General features: G+C 38.8%; 1 protein-coding gene across 2 annotated transcripts in view; it reads left to right on the top strand.

Moving 5' to 3' along the window:
- gfra1a (gdnf family receptor alpha 1a) overlaps nt 1–22510 on the top strand; it is an 85174-nt gene that overhangs the window by 8444 nt on the left and 54220 nt on the right. Inside the window, exon 4 of one of the 2 annotated variants that reach the window (XM_026939518.3) lies at nt 9561–9662. The exons of the other annotated variant lie outside the window; for it this stretch is intronic. Coding sequence (XP_026795319.1) covers nt 9561–9662 — 102 coding nt within the window. The remainder of the gene's footprint in view (nt 1–9560; nt 9663–22510) is intronic. 2 annotated transcript variants of the gene reach the window in all.

Here is a 22510-nt window from a genome sequence, read left to right as displayed (position 1 = left end):
TATTACAATGTTTGGTGCTACTTGCTAAAATGAAAAAAAAAAAAAAAATACAAAAGGAAATGTGTTGTGAGAAGAAAAAGGCTTTCTGGAGAAGGAGAGAAAGAGCAACGCTAACTAAGCCTGTAACAAGTTCATTTCAAAGCACAAACATCTTTATTTACACAAAATGAACATTAGCATTAGCAGTAATTGTAGCTAGTCATGACTGTAGAGCTAGGGCTAAAAACACAATTACCTTAAAAAAAAAAAGTAAACACTGAAATATTTGAGCATAAACAGGCCCTGAGGTAAGCAAGTAACATTCCAAATACTTTACTGAAGCAAATTAATGAGCAGCTTTTTGTTTTATCCTTCAAAAACAGCTGTTATATGAGCTAGCTAGTGAGTTAGTGCTATATTAGTGCTAGCTGCTGAGAGGCAGCACAGAATCACACTAAAATATAACATACTATATAACATTTTTACACAATTTCTCTCATTTTTAGTCATTTTTGTCATAGCAAGAACATAGTAGCCAAGTAAATCTTTCCAGTTGTATGTGTTTCTGTGTGATATCACTTCCTGTAGTAATTCCTGTTGCATTCTGGCTGCGAAAAACAGATACGTGGTTTTCAATTATAGCTTTTTTCTGCTGTTGCTTAAATAAAGAAAGCCACCAGGGAAAAAAAATTGCACCCTGAGATGCAATTGGCATAAGAAGGCATTGATTAATTTTCTATAACAGCAGCTCTGGCAATAGTTGCAAGGCAAAACACAGGTTTATATTAATGTGCTAATTGTAATATGTTATCGTTAAGTTTTCTGTGTAACAGTCAGGCGTAAAGCTGTAACAGATTTCCACCATGGGAAAATCTTCACCTGAGGACTTCGTAGTAACATGAAAAGCTGTGTGTTTTTTTTTTTTTTAATATCAAAAGAGAGAAAAGGAGAGGCTGATGAGGGAGAGACTGTTATAATGTAAGTGATAACTTCTTTCATAGACGTTCCACAACATTAAATGTAACTCTAAATGGACAAAAAGTATGATGTGTCATTCTAAATAAATAAAACATTCTAATAGCTAGCAAACTGCTGTGGTATAAAAGGAATAAAATGCTGTTTGAGGAAAATAATCAACGGTGGGATTTTGGGATGGTAACAGTAAATCTGCTTAATCCCACCACCCTGTCATTGATTAGTTTTCTAAACATGTCCCCAAGTGTTTTATTCCTTACAGATTTTCTGACTTGTTGTCATATTTTGTGTGTGTGTGTGTGTGTGTGTGAGAGGTAAGGAACAGTCTTTCACAGGGAGCTTCTGTCACTGTGTTTGTGTACGGTGTCAACTTTGGGGGGTGTGGGTGGGTTGAGGGGAAAGTGTGCAGGAAAACATCTGTAGTGGCAACCTTCCAGGCGAGACACATGGCTTTGCAGCACATCCCGAATCTGATGTGGCGCTAAGAGGCTGTCAGGACGTCACGCTACAGCAGATCAGCACTAATCACCTCCAGACTCAGAGCCCCTCTCAACAGGTTTTCCCTCTTCATGTTAGCTCTCATTGGAAAAAAAAGACTATATTTCTTATACGCTGTGAACTTTCGGTAAAACGTAGCTGGTGATTTGTAGAGTGGAGCTGATTTTTATTCTAACATTCAGCAGACAGAACACGATAGTTGCTGGCTGGAATATAATTAACAGCGAAGGAAAACCAAACCTGTAAATAAAAAAACAATGAACAACGATCATCAACATTCACTAACGTTGTAATTATATTTTGGCTACTTTATATAGGATTATTAATCCTGGATACAATTTAGTACAATGCAGGTATTTCTTCTGCACACAACATTGAAACAAGCATCAATTAATACCTTCTCATCTCAACATTCATTCATTCATTCATTCATTCATTTATTCATTCATGTGAATGATAAGCCTGCTTTAAATTATCAGAAGGGTGATGAATGAAAAGAAAAGTAAGATGTTCTGCAATCACGAGTCGTAGATTCTACAAGTTTCTGGACATGCGTAAATATCTTTAAAAAGCTAAAAAAAAATGTTTTTTTAGCAGAAATATTCACATAGCATGAAAGAGATGTATGAATAAAAACTGAATTTTTAAATAAATAATAATGTTGTGAGTTTTTCACATTTTCTGACTTTTTGTAAACTCACTTAACATGACGATAACATAGGTAATATGGAAAAGACATAAAGATAATTCACCATAGAAATATCCTAGGCTTGGTATTCAAAGCAAAAAAAAACAAAAAACAAAGCTGCTGTCTAGTTCCTCATTTATCTTCCCTGCACATCTTCCAGTTTTGCTCGCTTCATGACTTGCTTCACCAGATCCGATACGATGGAGCTTACAGTGTTTTGAAGACAGACTCTTGCTAACCATCTCGCCCTTTAAACTCGAATCTTTTACTTCCACAATAGCAGCTCAGTGTAGCATGGCACTAGCCTGGGGAAGTGTCACTCATTTAGCACAAAGCTCTTTTGTGTTGTATACTCCTACAGACCGCTTATCCCATTAGCCCTGTTAGCCAACGTCAAGAGAGGCGCTGGAGAAGCTATCGTTTTCCAGCTCCCTTCCCTCCATTTCTGGCTTTTTGTTCTTGTAAATGCGCCGCTGTCCTCCTGGAGCTGGCTGAAGCTCGGAGAGAAATCTCCTGAAAACGCAAATCAATAGAGTGCCATGTTAAAATAGAAACTCCAGGCTGTGCGTACAAGAAATTATCGATTTTAGCCGCTCGTGCACTCACTCACTCTCCCCCAAAGCTCTTCTGTTTAAAGTGGATCAAAGGATTATCCTTCTCTTGCTAATGCTCAGGTATAGTGTTGCATCATCAAGCGCAATGTGTTCGAGTCAGAGGGGAAATGTCGGGCGTTTTGAGTCTTTAAAGAGAAGAATTCAGTGTGGGAAAGGGAAATGGAGCGCTGGGTCACACGTCATTAGGCTAGGAAAGCAGCTCACCGCTATTCACGCAGAGCTTGTTATCAGCTTCGTGCTATTGATGGAGTGCACAGGACATTTAAGGCCGCCACGGAGCATTTAGGAGCTCCTCAAGGGATGTTAACACAGTGTAGCGCGGTGTTAATGAGGCCTTACGCAACATTAGAGCTCGTCCTTTAGCTGTAGAACCTGCGGCTTCCCACAGCTCCCTACACGCCCAGCACACCATCTGGTTGACTAGCGTTTGGAGGTCAGACAATCGCAGACTAGCACAGCAGAGAGAGAGAAAGCTCTTTGATGGGACATGTGGCAAGTTAAGGAGTGTGAAGGAGTAAGTGGGAGATGAATACACATTGACCTTGACCAGCGGCCTCAGCAGGCCACATACTGTGATGAAAGCGAAAGATTATGAGGCGTGATGATCGCACACAGACACGGTTTACGAATCTGGACACAGATGCTTTATGGAGTTTGTTCTTTTTCGCCAGAGAAGAGGCGTTTTTGCTCACTGACTCACAGGTATACTGACGGCTACCCCAAGTATAACCTAACCTGAACAGTTCAAGACTGGAAACAGATATCCTATATTTTTCTTGGATGACAGATGTGGAACCCAGTGTGGTTTTCTGCTCTTGTAGCACATCATTCGACATGCTGTGAATTCTGAGATGCTTTTCTGCTCACCACAGTGTGTAAAGAGTGGTTATTTGACTTACCATAAGCCTTCCTGTCAGTTCAAACCAGTCTGGCCATTCTCCTCCTACCTATCTCATCAACAAGGCATTTCCCCTCACATAATTCTCTATTCTGATTCTGAAAATTTCCACTCGCTGATGTTTTTTGTTTTATGCACCATTTTTGTGTAAACTCTAGAGGCTGTTGTGCGTGAAAATCCCAGGAGATCAGCAGTTATAGAAATACTGAAACCAGGGCGCAGCAACCATTCCGTGGTCAAAGTCACAGTTTTCCCCATCCTGATGTTTGAAGTGAACATTAACTTACTAACTAACTAATTAACTAATAAATATTAGCTATGGTTTTATGCATTGAGCTGCTGCCACGTGATTGGCTGATAATCGCAAGACCGAGCAGGTGTACAGGTGTTCCAATTAAGGTGGCCAGTGAGTGTGTATATAATGTAGCCCAAATTGAGATCCTGCAGTTTTCCAGCAGAATTTGAAAAAAGATTAAAGCCAAATTCCCATTTGTTCTAAAGTTTGGTGCAAACAAAACTGTGCATACTGCAGTTTGCTAAAGTTTGCGTTATTGCCATGCCCGGTCCTCTTCATCATTTATTCATGCCACTTTATTACCGTCCTTCAGAGTGAGAAGCCATGCCGAGCCTCGGAGTGATAGAGCAATTTCCCCTCTTGATAACAATGCCATCGAACACTCGCTGATTTGGAAAAGCCATCATTTGCATGTGAGTGTCTCTGTGGGCCCGGAACAAGCTGAAAAGTTGATGAAACTTTGCTCAAATGCCATTTTGCACTTTATTTGTTCTGGTCCAGTCATGGCGTTCGCTAAGCATTAGCTCTGATCCAATCATTGCTTGTGGTGAGCTTCTGTGTCAGTCTCTGTGGCCTTTAAGAAAACGTGAGAACAGATTGCTTTATGAGGTGTTAACATTGTTTCGAGGTTTTGAGCATTCCCTTTGCTCCACACCGCACTCTTCCAGCTGTAGTATGATAACACAACGGCGTGCACAGATGTGTCACGCGCACCCTCGGTTCTGGCATCGACTCCACGCTGCTTGAAATATCATTTAGCCCAAGCTGACCAGCCCACAGTTCTCATGAGGGCTTTTTGATTGGATTCAGACGAAAGAGAGTGATTTATCATGGTTAATAGACACTGGTGACAGCTGGAATCAGCAGGGGCTCTGCCGCTCGCGCCAGCCGAAACCGCAGTCAATCACCACCAATGCATGCCAATTTACACATTTACCCAGGGCAACAAGTGCTGCTCAGCATGCCAGTTGGAATATTTAAATCAGCTACTATGCACCGTTTTATCCTTTAAGCAAACATTTTATCAAGCCGAAATCCTAGATCACACAAACAGCTGTACTGCATTTACTTCAACAGTAGATGCAACGATTTGATGCCAGATGCACCAAGGTTAAAGCTGCGGATACACTTCAATTTCAACACACATCCAGTTTATTGGAACTCCTGTACAACTCATACATTTATCCAATCAGTTGATGATTTAAAATAAAAAAAAGACCAGGAGATGTTTTTTTCCAATCTTTAACTACGGAGTTTTGGTGAACATTTGCCCACTGTAGTCTCAGATTCCTGTTTTTGGCTGACAGAAGTGAAACCTGATGTGGTCTTCTGCTCTTGTAGTCTATCTGCCTCAAGGCTCGATGTATGTTCTGAGATGCTTTTCAGCTCACCATGGTTGTAAAGAGTGATTATTTGAGATACTGTATCCTTCCTGTCAGCTCGAACCAGTCTGGTCATTCTCCTCTGACCTGATGTTCCTAATAAATATATACATATACTTTTTTATATATAAAAATGGAGAGATTTATTAAATAACTCTCCATTTTTATATACAAAAAGCTACATATAATGCTCCAAATGACCACAGGATATGTGTGGCAGCCATCTTGTGTACACATTTCTTTTCTTTTCTTTTTTTTTTGTTGCAGTATTGTTATCATTTTTTGGTAAAATGGATCCCAAACCTAAAATGGCTCCCCTAACCTAACCTACAGTGTTAGAGTGTTGTAGCATCATAAGTGTTTTTATCACCTTATATAATCCAAGCTTAAGAAATCAACCTTATACCAATCTTCAGGACTATTATGCTGTATTATATACATTAAATCACTATAACTTTCTTATCCAGTGGTACAGTCATGACTGCCAGAATACTTTGTTGATAAAAAGCCATTTTGCCCTTTTATCCTAACAAAACAAATGAGCACTGCTCTCAAAAACGCATCTTCATCCTCTGTTTGTCTAATCTTCTTCAAAAACTGGTAAAAACGAAACTCCTGAAGTAAAAATGAAGCATTTTTGCACTTTCTATCTGGAAGTGATGGCACTCACCATTGATTTTTCTGTTTCTTTTCAGTTCAGAGAGAGACATGCTGAACTTCTGCTTAAGCTAATGTTAGCTGAATCGATGATCTGATGATCAATATGAGAAGACACTAAGAGAATAATATAGTGATTGCAAGACTGAATGATTGACAGTTGAGGCACTCATGTTTCTGTAGCAGCGGGTGAATCAATAGTGCTGAATTCTAATATCAAATAGCATTTGCTGCTTACTAGAAACAAAACTCTGGGTGATTTTGTTGTCATGAATGGGTGAGCATAGTTTGCTGATTTGCGTGACTATTATTACATACTAATATTCCAACTTTCTGTCGAATTCTCGATTCTGATTCGTCAGAAGGTGTTGATTCATTTTCTATGACAGCAGTTCAGACAGTAGTGGTGTCATAATACATTTTCATTTTTATAGTAACAGCTAATTCACAGCTATCACCACATAATAAAGTCGAATAATAAACGAATTAATAACATGTTGCTATTTAATAAAGAGAAACGTAGATGTAGTTGATATGGTGTAGTTTTCTGTAAGGAGACGTTTATTTAGCGTTTGTGGAAGGAGTCTCCAGTGTCAGGGCTTTGTATCGCTCAGTAAGTTTTCTGAAGCGGGAACGTCTTTAGGATTTTGCATTTTCCAGTTTCACAGTAATGTGATACACTGTGTGACAAGCCTTTTTACTCCTTAACTTCAAGAGAGAGAGAAAAAAAGAGAGGTTAGCGAGGGAATGACTGTTTATAACTGTTGTGACATAAGTAATGACAGGAACTAACTTGTTTCCCAGTCAAAACTATGCCGTGTCATTCTTTATTTAATAAATTATGTCAATGGCAGATTGGTGCAGTATAAGAGCATTTGCTTACTTCTACTATGGACTAATGGACTTGTTGACCCTGTCTGGAGAGTATCCAATGCTTACGCTTGAGTATTTGAGGAACAGTCCTCAAAAGCCCATTAATCTAATGAGAAATCAGCACCTACGATCCTGCCAGGTCCTCCACTAAAGCTGTGCTTTGAGAAGCCATGGATATGACAGGTCAAAAGAAGAGAAATGGAGATCGAATGATGTCAATCTTCTAATCCTGTGTCTGTATTTATAGCTGCACTTCATCACTACTGGCACTCTTAGCTTTTTTTTTCCTCTAGGAATTTCCAGGAAATGCAAGCAGCACAGCTATACAAATCCATCGTCTCGGGATCCAGCTGTTCCTCGGCCTCTTTCTCTGGCACACATGCCGCTTGATAGCTTTTCACTTGTTCTTCTGTTTAAATCAAGCTGAGAATAGCTGCATCATCGCGCCAACATGCCCGCGTCGTCAGTGCAAATATATTCATACGCTGTATGCTGCGTTTTCACAGTGTTATGATCAACAGGGAACTGGTTTCATTGTGCGTTTCACAAATAGTAAACACGTGAGTATTGGGACTGGGGCAGTATTCTTAGAATATAGTAAGATAATGGTATGACCATATTTATTTAAAAAAAATGATTATAATAAATGAAATATAACCCAAGTGGCAGTGCAAGGATTCATTTATTTGATTAGGGAAACTGCTGAAATACATTTTAAACTGATTCCGTGACTAACAACAAATGAGAAATCATGCTGTTATTTAGCAAAGAAAAGAATTAGTCGTTGATATGGTGCAGTTTTCCAAAAGAAGTCTCCAGTGTAATGATTAGTAATGCTGCGTTCAACGTGCCTTGTAAATAGTAATTTGCAAGTTAGAAAGATGTCATTTTCCACCTCATCACGTTCGACTTGCGAAGTAGAAAAAAACCATCAACACCTCCATGTTCATCTTTTGTTATCAACAAGTATAGTGTAAATGATTGTATGACAAATGAACTGTATAGTCAGTGATTTAGATTTAACAAGCGAATATGTCTGTATGTTGATTGATTTAAAGCAATACTTGTATATACAGTAGAACTCATTTACTGGTAAGATGTGCTGCTTTGTTTATTTCTGATGCGGTGCGCAGCCATGTTTTGACGTCACCCCGTAAAACAGTGAAGGAACTGATAGTTGAGAACACTACCCCAAGTTGACGAGTAGGGATTTCATGTTGAGGGAGTGTTTTCTTTGGCTTTTATTGGTTGGAGTTGGGGAATTACAAGTTCAAATTACAACCTCAAGTCGAACGCAGCATTAGTCTTCAAGACAGAGGAGTCTGTGCTTTCCAGCTTCTCAGTAACATGACCAGCTATTTATGACCTTTTTTGTCTTGAGAGAGGGTTCACAGATGTTGCACAATATAAAAAGTAACTAAAAGTGGATAAAAAGTATATGTTGGCAAGTTTGAGATGGCTTATTGTGAATTTGTTGCCAGTTGTGGAGAATTTAAACCGTGATTGTATTGGAAACAAAACATGAAGAACTCCCAGTTCATCCGTGGCAACATGACATATAAATCTCAAATATGCCTTGAGCTTTTTCTAATATTGCATAATAATATTAACCCAGAGAAGATGATAAATGAGGATGACAGGTTTACAAAAGTCACTTTGTTTAAACGGGGCAATGAAAATAAGCCCTGATCATCATTTTATACTACTATACCGCTGTATTCCCACACCCTTAATAAAGATTTATTTTGCGTGTGTGAAGCATGTTTCTTGGACTGTATCTATCTCTTTTTGAGAATGTTCTTTACTTTTTATTTCACTTCTCTCTTTTATTCCTAATTTTGTGTTTTGAGATGTAAAACAGTACTAACCCAGTGATCCTCAGGCCATTTGAATGAGCTTAGCTGCCAGGAAACTGTTGATTCCTGCTCTTTTGTTCACTTTTTTCCTTCTTGACTATGACTTATGACCTTAAGTCCAAAGTAATATAAACTGCATAATTCTAGTGAAGATATGTTTGAATGCACATGAGTTAGATTCTCACATCTTATGATCCTTTGAGTAGGGTGCAATAGTCTGAGCCCCTTACAAATAACTGGTTTCATTGTATTATTGCCTAAAATGAATGCATTATTTAACAGAAAAATTAGACAAAAATACATCCACCCTCCCAACTGTAGATCAACCATGATATGTTTGGTATCCAGTGTGTCTTTAGTTTTACACTGAAGCTATGAAGGTTGATGGAAGGATCCAAATATAAATCTGCACACGGCTTGTGTCTGTTTGTTAAAAGCAAATACAGCTGAATTAAACTGAAGTAACGACAACTTGCAGCATCCAGTTTAGCATCCGGAGTGATGCTTTGAGCTTTAATAACTTGTAAAGATTAAAGAAGCAAACACTGGGTGCCAAATATTTCTTGGTTAATCAATTACTTTTGAAAATTTGCAGTTTTTTTTTTTTTGGCCAAATGAGACAGAGCTAGAAACCTTCATAAAAACAAACCATTTTGACGTAACATATTTAATTCTAATGATAACATCCATATAATCCTAACACACAGGGTTAATTTAGTGTCTTTTTGACTCAATGACTACCTTCGTCAAACTTTTTGAAATGTAATCTTGTTATATGAATAAAACTTGAACACAACTGAATTAGTAATGATGATAAAATCTAAATCTAGCGAGTCTTTTTGCAGAGGGAGACACGAACAGCGGCCCCAGGAGCGCTCCAGCCACCATGACCCCGGCCCATAACCCTGGTAGAAACAAGAGATCAAACCCCGCTTGGGCTGTCCTGGGTAAATAACCCACTACTGCATGCTGAATTGGGAGAAAAACACTTGGGTGTGTGTGTGTGTGTGTGTGAGAGAGAGGAACGCAGTGTATGTATGAGTGCTCTAAGGTCATATATCATATAAAGACTTTGGATTCTAGTGACAGGACTTTGAAGTGGTGATCCATAGAAAAAGTGAAGGTGTGTGTTACAGGGCGGAGAGACTCGAAGTCAACATGTCAGTCAGAACAGTGGAAAAACAATGCGTTAGATTCCTCAAACAAGATTTCATCATTCTTCACTAAGAGATGTTTAAAAAAAGTTTTTTTTTTTTAAAGTAATAGAGACATAGGTGTTCCTGACTCGAGTTTCCTGCTGGTTGCCATGGTTTCACTTGTGCTGATTAGCAGAAATACAATGTTTCAATTAAATGCCCCAAATCTAAAATATGAGTACCGTGTATAAGGAGTAAAACACTAGAGGTTGTGCCGTTATAGGAAAATAATCAACAACGGGCTGGAAGTTACTGAGTTACTGTTACCACCTCGGAGTTGATTATTTTCTATAACAGCACAACCTGGAGTGTTTTATTTCTCTTACCACAGCAATTTACCAAGGCTAGCGATTTTTTACATATTAAAGAATAACACGTCGTATTTTTTTATCCATTTATAGTTGCATTTAATGGTAACTCGTTAAATGTGTAATAATAATGACATCATTATTATTATTATTGAATAGAGGTGGGGTTCGATATGAACGTATGAGGACTAGCATGGCCAAACGGAAATTTCACAAAACACACTTTCTCCATCTCTCTCTCTCTCTCTCTCTCTCTCTCTCTCTGCCAGTCATGGCTGTAGGCAAGATTACATCACTGTAGCTCTGATTCACTGTAACTGCGTGAAGCTATACGCCAGTGGCACTGTCTGACCCCCACCCTGTGCACACAGTGAAGTACTGCTTACTTTAGTGTTGAACCAATGGAGTCAACAAAACCTAACCCATCATCTACACTGTATTATCCTGATACCACTTGTAAGGGAACAACAATAACATAAGCGATGACAGGAACTAACTTGTTTCACAGTCATTCCACAACATTGAATGTAACAGCAAATGGATAAAAAGTATAACAGAATTGCTCACTGTTAGTTATTTGCTGTGGTATACGAGATATAAAACATGTCAGGGGGGGGGGGGGGGGGGGGATTGGGGGAGTTACAGTAACTCCGCCTCATATCATACCACCCTGCCCTTGATTATTTTCCTATATAAGTGTTTTATTCCTTACAAAGAGCAATGAACTTTTACAAATACTTGAACCTGTATGCAGAGACTATGAGTGCCTGATGAATGCCTATTTGGGAAGGACACTTGGTTTGTAACTAGTGCAGGGATCAGTATTAGTAGCCAGAGTAAAAAAAAGTCAGGTGTAAAAAGTGAGGTGCAATATGTGATGTGGAATATGAAGTGCAGATGAAAGCACCAGCATTTTTCCTTTCTTCAGTGAAGCCTTCACTTGCAGAGTATGAATTATTCATGGCCTACTAGCACAGCGTGAGCCTGATAAAGGAACCATTTTGTGTTTGGCCTGCTGAACATGGCCCTTTTGTTGACCAGTCACATCCAATGTACTATATCCTTTTAACGCAAGACAAAAGGCAATAAAAGCCATCTTAATTGGATTGTTCCTGGTCAGGATTAACCTCTTAATGCCGTGGCTAATTAGAGTTATTTACTGTACAGCAGTCAGTAATTACAATGTAACAGTGGTGGAAAGTGCTATCAACCCTCTTCCGCATACGTGAGCTCACAGATGCACATGATTGGCTACTGTCACTGTGATTGACAGGGCAGAGAGAGTAGGTCACCCCTCCCACACAGACTGAACAGGCAATTTTGCTGTCTTGGACTCCCACTCACTCATGGGTGTGGCATCTTTTGGATTTCATGTAAATGAGGCTGTAAGTAAAGCCATGACTGTTATCTCTGCCCTTCAACCTCATCTCAACAATTTGAAACTTTTCATACAATGTGGTCAAATCGTGGTTCCATGTAATCTGGTATAATCTGCTGGCTCAGAGGTTAATCTGATGGTTCAGTGGTTAAGGCTTTGGGCTACCAGTCAGAAGGTTGTGAGTTTAATTCCCAGGACTTCCAAGTTGCCACGGTTGCATTTTTGACCGAGAGTCTTATCCCTCGACTGCTTAGTTGTATGCTGTCTCAATTTTGAGTTGCTTTGGATAAAAGTGTCAGCCAAATGAGCAAATGTAAACACCAGATTTTAGAAGACAACAGTGTGACGATGAGTAGTAAGAAATGTTTTAGAATTATTCCGTATGTAATGTGAGCATCTTCACTTAAATCCCCAAACAGTAAATGTAATGAGCCAAAACAAGCAGCATATATTTTAAGCTCAAGATTTCCACAAATTAGTGCCAGGAAAATGATTCTCCATTAAAAAGAACTCTAAGAGTATTGCGTTCTTAATAGGGGTTTCTCAAGGGCTCTTTGGATGGTTAAGGGGTCAAGCTTTCAAACGGAGTTACTCTTGGAAACGTTTCTGACAAGAAAACCCTCTGGGGATCGTTACGAGTTCCGGAAAATCCTTTATAGTGCTAGACAGAACTTAAATATGATCCAGGTTTTTGTAGTCTGTGATTTTTCCAATAAAGTGGTATGTCAGAAGTTGAGGTTCTGTAACCTTTTAAGATTCGAAGTTCAGCTCACAGAAAGCCAGTTATTGGCCCCTGAACAAGGCTCTAACCCTCAAATGCTCAGCTGTTTTCCTGTATTTAGACAAAAGCAGCCAATTCATATAAATGTATTCTGTGGTAGAATGTGTGGAAACCCAGCATTCATAATGTGAGACTCCAGACACGGACGTGTAAATTTATAATATATGACAGGCAGGCATTCGCAGTCTCATTTATAAGTCGTAAATGAGGCAAGAAACACGCATCCTCTATTCCAAAGTCATATTTTATCTTGGAATTCACTGTGACCTCAAATGGTATGGTAGCTCATGTAGGCTGAATTAGCATGACTTTTGTTTTGACGATCTCGCATTGATTTGATTGAACAACACCTGTGTGTAGACATGTGCAGAACACTACAAAAGTCCCTGGATTTGTCATACGTGCAGAAATCTCTCCATCATAGCTGTTCCTATTTTCTTCCCAAGCATTCATTTGCACCTGAGATCTTGTTACCTCTAACGCCACTTTAGTTGTCGAGTATCTATCTCTCAAACTTTTCTTCCACATCGTTCTTTTCCATTTACACTACAACTGGGCTTTATGATAGACAGCATGGAGTCAAATAAAAAAAAAGAGGATTCTATGAATATTTAAAACTTCACCCAAGCATATTAGCATACAGCCCTCCAGACAGGCAAATACCCATCCCAGGCGCCCTAGATAATATTTGTATTTTTGGCAGCGGAACAGAAATTAAACTCGTAACATTAGCATAACAGACAGCACCATGGCCCTGGTGTAAATAATCCGTGCTGGTTGTGAGGGAGGAATTGTTTCTGTGCTCTGCTCTTCTCCCGTTCTCTCATGCTGTTGATTTAGTCGCTGGCCGTTTGTGATCAGTGCTTATAAAAGGATGAACGCACTAAGCGAGTCAGCGGGCCCTGGGCGATCCATTTACGCATGAATAATCAGCGCCACACGACAGGTGACTGGAACAGAAAGGAAGAGAGAGAGAGACCTTGAAATTACGTTCCAGTTTTAGAGCATTATCACGATCCAAGCTGGCATGGCGAGCATCCTGCAGGGCAGTGTGGGTAATGAAAGTGTTTGTTTGCGGCGGCCCAGACCCGCCAAAGGTTTTTCAACCACTAAATTAGCAGCTAGCTTTAATTCCCCCCTTCATTACAGAGGCCACCTGTTACCTGGAACGATGAGTCAAACCAAGCTGTGGACAGATTTTTGTCCTCACGTGTCTCATTCGGGTTGAAGATCCACTGTCGGTGGTTTTCACAACTTGTCCCTCATCCATAATTCACTACAGCTGATTGACTGAAACATGAGGAGGCAGAAGAGAGGATGAGTATGAGTACGCTGGTAGGACTGTGCGTCCTGTCTGGAGTGGCTCTGTGTAACTCTAAAATACAGCACTGAACCTGGCCAAGTTATTTAACAAATGATTAGGTATTGTTTAAGGAGACATTTATTTAACACTTATGGAAGGAGTCTCCAGTGTCAGAGCTTGGTAACGATCAGAGGTAAAGCTGTAGCTTTAAGTTTTTTTTCAAACAGGAAAGTCGTCAAGACAGAGGCGTTTGTAATTCGTGGTTTCTTTGTTCTTTGTAAAATGACAAGCTGCATTTTTTTTTACTTGTTTGGTGGACATTCTACAACATTAATGTAACTATAAACGTATAAAAAATATGTGTTGTTTAATAAATCATTCATAAACGGTGGAATATAAGAGGAATAAAACACTTCAGGATGTGCTGTTATAGGAAAAATCGTCTTTGGGGTGCTAACAGTAAGTTATTATTCTTAGTTGTTGATTATTTTCTATAAAAGCATGTCCCCGTTATGTTTTAGTCATTACTTAATAACTTTTATTACTTGCCTTCTTATGCTCTGAGCAGTTTTTGGATGTTAAATTTTGGATATTTGTCTAGGGTTAGGGTTTTCTTTTCTCATCCAGAAACCATGGAGTTGTAAACTCTTGCACTCGACTGGTGATATATACATATATATTTATATATAGGAAATCTAATAATACACAGAAATTAAAAACTGAACCTAAAATCAAACTCTCTGCCTCTGAAAACTTTGTTTCTCCATTTTGATGGGTTTTCTGGTGGCACTAATTAAATGTGAGTCCAGTGAGTCCCTTTTTTTTGGTACAATTTGAATCAATGTCTACATTTCATACAAACCATAAACTAATTAGAAAAGCAAAAGTAGAAGTAGTTTATGCCTGGCATGATCACACACTGCGCACCATTTTCTGAAACCGTACTGAGTGACGGACAAACCAGTTTCCCCCAGACAGCTCAGCACAGAAGCTGATTGCCATCGGATTTTGGTTTATGGACGTCTCCATCAGATACACTGTGGTAAAGCTTCCCACATGTGTGCGGTCGCTCTTAGGCACCCTTTTGGGAGAATTTTATAAAAATGCCACTCCTTTTCGTTCGACTTATTCGGTTAATTTTTATTTCCCTCCTGAAGCGTAGTCGGTCATGGTAGAGAGTCATGTATTACAGGCCAAATCCCCAGCGAGGGATTTTCCTCGGCTCCTAATTCACAGATTTACATGCAAAGCGACGAGGACATTTTGCTTTTAAAGAAGGCAGCCGAGGCTGAAATGTAGCCCAGCTTAAACAAAACGTTGTGCCAGACTGAATACAACCCAAACTTGTTTTTCATGAAAACTGTAGGCTAGTGCTTTAACACATCTGTTCAGGTCATGACTTAGCACTAAATTGACCAGCTGTTTAAATTGTATAGCTGTACAATTATAAAATTTGTAGCCAATCTATCTCACTTTCATCTCAGTTATTAGCAATATAAAAATATTTATGGATATTGCTCTCACTTTTGTCAGCTTCCATTATATGCTCTCTTTACATAAGGGGAAAACACTTACAGACATGCTGTTATTCAACAACCAATGGGTGTGATGAAGCAGAGTTACTGTTACCACCTGAAAGTTGATTATTTTCCCATAACAGCATGTCCCAAAGTGTTTTTTCCCTCTTATACAACAGCAATCCTCCAATGTGTTGTTGTGGAAGATCCAACAAACAGTTAGTTCCTGTTATTGCTTGCATTATAGCAGCTATAAACAATGTCCTCATTTTCTCTTGAAGTTAATAAGACAAAAAAATGCAGCTTGTTACAGAGGAACCTTAACGTTCTCCTTCCTGTAAACCTTCATGTGACAGAAAAGTTAAATATACAACTATAAGTATCTACTATTTCCTATTAGAAGATCATAATAATATATGATTATTAAACCTATTTTTTAAACATACATAATGTAGAAAGAATCAGATTTATCTGCCAATAGATTAAGACAATTTAAAGCTTGAAATGAGTAAAATCACTTAAAAACAGAGTCTCTCCATTTTCACAGGCTCAAAACTAATTGGACAATTGATTGATAAGAAGTTTCATGGCCAGGTGTGGCCTCGCTATTTCATGACAAATTAAGGAAATAAAAGTGTTGAATTTGAATTTGGTAGCTGTTCATGGGAACTTCGATTCAAGTAAAGGAGGCCATCGATAGGCTGAAAAAATAAAACAGACCTATCAGAGAGATAGCAGAAACTTTAGGAGTGGCCAAATCAACAATTCGGTATATTCTTAAAAAGAAGGAATGCACTGGCGAGCTCAGCAACACCAAAAGGCCTGGAAGACCACCGAAAACAACTAAAGTGGATGATCACACTATTCTTTCCTTGGTGAAGAAAACCCCTTCACAACATCTAGCCAAGTCAAGAACACTCTGGATGAGGTAGGTGTATCATTGTCAAGATGTATACTCAAGAGATGCCTTCATGAATGTAAATACAGACGGTTTACCGCAAGATCCAAACCATTTGTAACACTGAAGAACAGAAAGGCCAGATTAGACTCAAAAAACCTCTAAAAAAGCCTGACCAGTTCTGATGCAAGATTAACTTGTATGAGAAAGATGGGAAGAGAAGAGTATGAAGAAGGAAAGGAAGGGCTCATGATCCAAAGCATACCACATCATCTATCAAACATGTGGAGACAGTGTTATGGCATGGGCATGTATGGCTGCCAATGGGACTGGGTTACTGGTGTTTATTGATGATGTGACTGCTGATAGAAGTAACAGGATGAATTCTGATGAATTCTGAAGTGTCTAGAGCTGTACTTTCTGCTCAGATTCAGACGGCGCTTCACAGTACAGATGGATAATGGCCCAAAACATACCGCAAAATTAAGAAGCAAACATTGAACACCAATAATTTCTTGGCTTATTGAGTACAGTCGAGTTTTCACAGAATTACTAATAATCGAATACCTCATATATTTTGTTACTTCTTGTCACTACTGATCTCTTGGCTTATTTTCTCTGTCTTCCAGCTCATCATTCTTTTTCAGTTAGTCATTACCTGCCCCCATTTATCAGCTCTATGACCAAAAAATTAACACTTTCTAAATTGTCTTGCATGAAAAATGTGTAAAAAAAAAAATCAGAGTACAACAAAATACAGTCCAAACTACAGATTTATCTGTAAAGCCATAAAGTGAAAGTAAAAGTATTGAATGTATCAATAATGATTTGCTAATGACAAATACACACTAAATTTACTTCCAGTTTATAAAATTACATTTTACTGGTGCATTCAAACACATTAATTTTACAGGGAAAAAATGAATTTCGCAGCAAGATAAGTAATATAAAATCTCAGTGTGAAGTCAGTGCCACTAGTATTAATTTACTTGATTGCTGCTCGAGTATGTTCTGTGTATCTAGTTGCTAATAAAGTGTGAAAGTACAGCTACAAATCACAAAAGCATGTTGGCGGTGTGAGACATACTGCCCTGGCAAGACCTCAGCTTTAAACCCTTGCACATCTGAAATGTATTTAATGCATTGGTTACACAAAGCTGCTGTGACAGTGTCATAGGTTATGTTTCAAACCAAGCAATAAGAACTGGCTTTAACCCCTTTACAGGACACTAATTGACTGATGTTTTCACACACACACAGGGTTTAAAACACATAGAAATATTATGTCTTGTATTAAATTAGATTTCAGACCTACAACATCCCATATGGCGTCTCGTGTGACACAAGCAGTTCGGAAAAAAAGTCTGCCTTGAATTGTTAACGTTAGTGAATGTTAGCAAAGGCTAAGGTTTCAGCAGGGAATGTATATAGCGAGACACCTGCTCTCGCCTTGGAAAAAGGTCAGCCGGAATGCCGGGATGGGGTCATGTGACCGTTTGCCATCTGCCGTGCGCTGAATCTGAGGAATCACAAACGCACACACACACACACACACTCTCAGAGTTCTCTCGATAACATCATTACAGCCCGCCTCATTAAGCAGGATCATTAAACTCAGGCTTTTAGGTTTCAAATCGTGTACTTAGGTTTGATCAGGGCTCGGGCTGAATATGATTTGAGATGGTACATGGGATACGATTAGATTACAGCAGAAATTGTATAAAGTTTCCAAAATTTAACCATGAAGAACTTCTCTATAACGCATCCACATTTTGGTCAATATAGTTCTTACAATTTTATTGACTTCAAACTGTGCATTCTTAGAAATAAGCTCCTCATTTCTAGCTTTACACTAAACAGATTAAGGTTTTTAGAAATTTACGTAGAATGATTACCCTCAGAAAGACAAACCAAAGAGCTCTTCAGCTTTCAAGATGGAAGTTTTTTCTAAAAGTATTGGGATTATAACATAATAACTATACAAACTGAATTAATATCAATATCCCCTTTACTCTGTAGTTACTCCTGCTCATTTCCCTACGTCCTTTGGTTTTGTTTGTGGCCTCCTGGCTGCTTCTCTGACTAATCCCCTCTTTACTCACTCACTGATTTCTAGCAGACAGCCTCCTTCTCCTCCAAGACCGAGTCACGGTTGTGCCGTATTCTTTCCATTTTTTAAATAAGACATTTAATGGTGCTTCTTGGGATGTTCAGCATTTGAGATATTTTAGTTAGAGTTACAATCAAACTCTGATTGATTTTTTTTTCCAGATCTTTGTCCCAGACTTGGTTCGATAGCTCCTTGGTCTTCATGATGCTGTTTGTTTAGGCATGTTCTCTAACAAACTGTGGGTTCTTCCAAGAAGAGATCATGTGACACTTTGTGACAAACTCATTATGTATCTTCTAATTTAGGGGTTTTGCATGAAATGGGGTGATGATCCCCCCCCCCCAATTTATTACTGTGGTTATTTTGTGTAGATATATGACGTATAATCCCAATTAAGAGCACTTCAGTTCCAGGTTATAACAAAATGTGAAAAAGTAGGGGTAAATACTTATGCGAGGACTGATTTATGGGAAAACATTTTGGCTGAAATTGATGTCCATTACCTGAACCTATATTAACTGTGTCTTGGCTAAGAGACTACATTTGGGTGAAATGGAATTAAAAAAAAAAAAAAAATTTTTTATTTTTGAACCCAGCTATACCTTTAAGAGTGATATACTGATTATTTACCCAGATCATAACTCTAAACGTAGCCCAGGTAACTGTCTATCTTCTGAAGTTCACATCCAGCAAAACCTTAACTCACACCAAACGTTTACTTTCCACTCACGCCACAAAACGGATCGGCTCGGTTATTCTGATAGAGATTGCACTGAGATGATCTTCACCTGTGATTATCATCATTTATCACGGAGCTGAATTTCCCTAGTGGCGTTCGGGAAATGCTTCAGTGATCTCGTGACGTGGTGTTGTGTGCTGATGATTGGGGAAAACTCAGGAAATAGAAGCAGCTGGAGTTGAGAATTGCGGTCGGCCGTTTGAGAATGGAGAAGCTATTCGTTTGTGGGAGAGTCGACGCTGGAGGGACGCCATGTTTAGGCAACGTGGGTGTGAACTTGTGGGAAATTAATGATGAGTGCCAGTCTGCTGAGGGATTTGTTTTGAAGCGAGCGCTGAAATTAAATGTATTGAAAGGACTGAATGAGTTTGCTAGTGTTCTGTAATCTGCTTAGAGGAACGTTTTACTCAGAGAGACATAGAGAGATGGACAGACAAGAAAAACTAATTACATCATGCAAATACACACAACTCAAACCCAAATGAAAATTCCTCTTTGTCTGTGTATCTCCAGCTCTGTCCACATATGGACATATATCTTGGACACCTATGTAGTATTTATAAGTCCTACACAAATCCTCTGAATGCTCCTTGGTCTGGATGTTGGTTTCTTTGTGGTCTTAAAAAAAAATGCAGCACATTCACAATAGTGGAGTTTTGCCATACTTTGCTGTTACACAACACAAAAGTTCTGGGAATCTGAACTTTGGTTTATGTTACCGGCACATAGAGCCGAGGTCGTGTAGTATAATTTGATGGAAATGTAAATAACAGCATGATGCAAAGGCGATAATAGTAGAAATAACAAATGTTTTACAGTTTTACAAAACTTTATAGAGAAAGGGAATTTTAGAATTGGACATGTATTACATTACAAATGAGTACCATGCATTTTTGTGTATAAACTTTAGATCACTGACACATTTGCTAGCTTCATTGTATTATGTATATTTGCCAGAAAAAAATTTCTTATATTGCTTTGATGCCAAAATGAACAAACAAGGACTACTAAAAACTAGCTAATTGTACTCAGGTAAATTAACTTATAAGAAGGAAACATATAGCAAATTGTTTCGATCATATTTCCACACTATCAGCATTGACAAATTGGTTATGTAGCACATACCATTCACACATTATGGGTAAATTTAACAGAAACTGAACCCTACCACTACCACTTAAATTCCTATTTGAATCCTCGCACTTACCCAAGTGCATCTGATCAGCCATGACCATTGACGTCTGATGTTTGCCTTGTTTTTCTTTTTCTTACTAGAGTAATGAGGTTGCTAATGAATAAGCAACGCTTATAGCTGTTACATTAACATTGTTTCAGCGTACTAGCAAAAATTCGGATGTGTTTCAGTGGTAACTGCTGTTCTTTCTTAACTATTAACACCTGATTAGTCTGGCTTTCTAGGAACCGTATGCTTTATAGTCAATGTCGGCACACTTTTTTTAAACTTTTGGATTAATAGTGATTAATTAATGGTGGCATCTGATCAGAGACATCTGTGGATATTGATTATTGGACCGCCTTCCCCTGACTTAAATTGGCCCATTAAAGGTAATTAATGATTTGTTGTCCAGCTTAAACATGCACTATGTGGCCAAAAGGATGTTGATACCTGACTATCACATTCATAGTTGGATATTTCTCACACAGTTGCTACAATTTTGGAGGCACACAATTGTATAAAATGTCTTTGTATGCTGTTGCATTACAATTTCCCTTCACTGGAACTAAGAGGCCCAAACCTGTTCCAGCATGACATGGTGTGAGACTCTTTGAGTGTTTCTCCTCACACTTCTCTCTTTCATTTCTCCATAAGTTCTTCCGTATTTGTCCCACTATCTATAGAAAGCGATTTTTCACAGGACAGGGCAGTTCAGAAAGACAGTAATTTAGGATCCCACATTTTGCCACTGCTTTAATTACCAAAGATACCACCACATGAGCCGTGCTCTTACCAAGTACCCCTGCTGAATTTGGTTACAGAATTGACCTGATGACGTCTCTGGATAGAATGACGTTTGCACTTCTTCACTTTGATCATCTTCACGTTGTCCCTTTTCCAAGTGGATTAATTCACTGTCTTCGCTCACTACATAGGGTGTAATATGTAAACTCCAGACTGCACTGTAGAGCTATAGAATATTTGCTCATAATTCTCTATTCGTACAACAGTTAAACTATTGGCACACTTGGCTTCATTGAGATTGCTTGCTGTCACTGTCATTAGCTACTGCAGGCCAACAAACTTGTGTCTCGTGTTCACTGGGAGCACTGTAGGACAAAGAAGTCCCTGCGACATGCTTATTTAACATAAATTAAGCTATGTTATATTATTTCATGTCAAAGTAAATAAATTTATGAATCTTAATGTTTTTTTTACTAAATGTGCCCATAGATAGTAGTGATGTGTCATTTTAGGTGAACGTTGAGACCCGACCTGCGTTTATTTATTTATTTTGGATGTATATAGGCAATATCGTCTCTCTTGCAGTGTAATTTAATCAAAAAGCTTCCACGTCCTTTCAGCATCTGAGCTGTTCATTTGCGTGAGTGGTGAGATGTGTGTTTAAAATCTCAGTGCTACAGGGAGGATCTGCTGCACTGCTGCATGTTGATGTGCTGGAGCTACACTGAGTATTAGTTGAGATGAATAATTATCAGGATAAATAGTGAAGAAGCACCGACACAGCAAGCACAATAACATTAGCGCAGGAACGCTTGCTGTATTCGGCACTGCACATTAGTAGCGCCTTGATTTAAGACTTATTTATGCAGGTTTTATAAAACACAATGTTATTTTGTTAATTAGGAGGTAGAGTAGGATTTCATGAAACAGTTACAGCCAAAGAAGAACAAGCGCTGGTCAAAATAACGAGAAAAAGGAATGGCACTGAGTCAATCGGGAGTCGACTCACTGAAATGAGTCATATATAGTCACCATTCGGAAAGACAATGGGAAACAGACACAGGTACTCGACCAGGGTGCCAATAATTCCACACACAACACTTTGAAAAAATGAACCAAATGGCGTGTGGTTTCGAGGTTTAGCTGGGGAGCAATAACTTTTTTCTTTTTTTTTTTAAAGAGAAAGTAAAGGAGAGAAGGTATAGTGAACTAATAGGCATCCTAGGACTGAGAGAATCTGTGTGTGTGTGTGTGTGTGTGTGCGCAAGTCTGAGTGTGTGTGTGTGTGTGTGCGTGCAAGTCTGAGAGTGTGTCCTTCTGAAGCTGACAACAGCATTACGGAGTACATTTGAAATTCATAGCACTTAATGATATGAAGCCTCTTAATCCAGGAAAAATCGATCCTTAATAACCTTTGAAACTGTACATTTGCTCCTCTATCGCCGTCTCACGCACTCCAGAGGCTCGGCTCCATTCCCTCACATTAGCATTAAAGACCATAAAGCAGCATTAATCCTCATTTTATAACAATACAACTGTACGATGTCTTCCTAAAAGCGGATATATCACATCTTCTTCTGAATTATTCAGCAATAGAAACTATATTTATGGAAATAGATAGACGTGCTACTCTCAGGTCAGAAT

The sequence above is a fragment of the Pangasianodon hypophthalmus genome, chromosome 3, assembly GCF_027358585.1.
Source record: "Pangasianodon hypophthalmus isolate fPanHyp1 chromosome 3, fPanHyp1.pri, whole genome shotgun sequence".
Taxonomy (NCBI): Eukaryota; Metazoa; Chordata; class Actinopteri; order Siluriformes; family Pangasiidae; genus Pangasianodon; species Pangasianodon hypophthalmus.
Note: the sequence above shows the minus strand (reverse complement) of the source record. Positions and strands in the feature narration are given on the sequence as shown.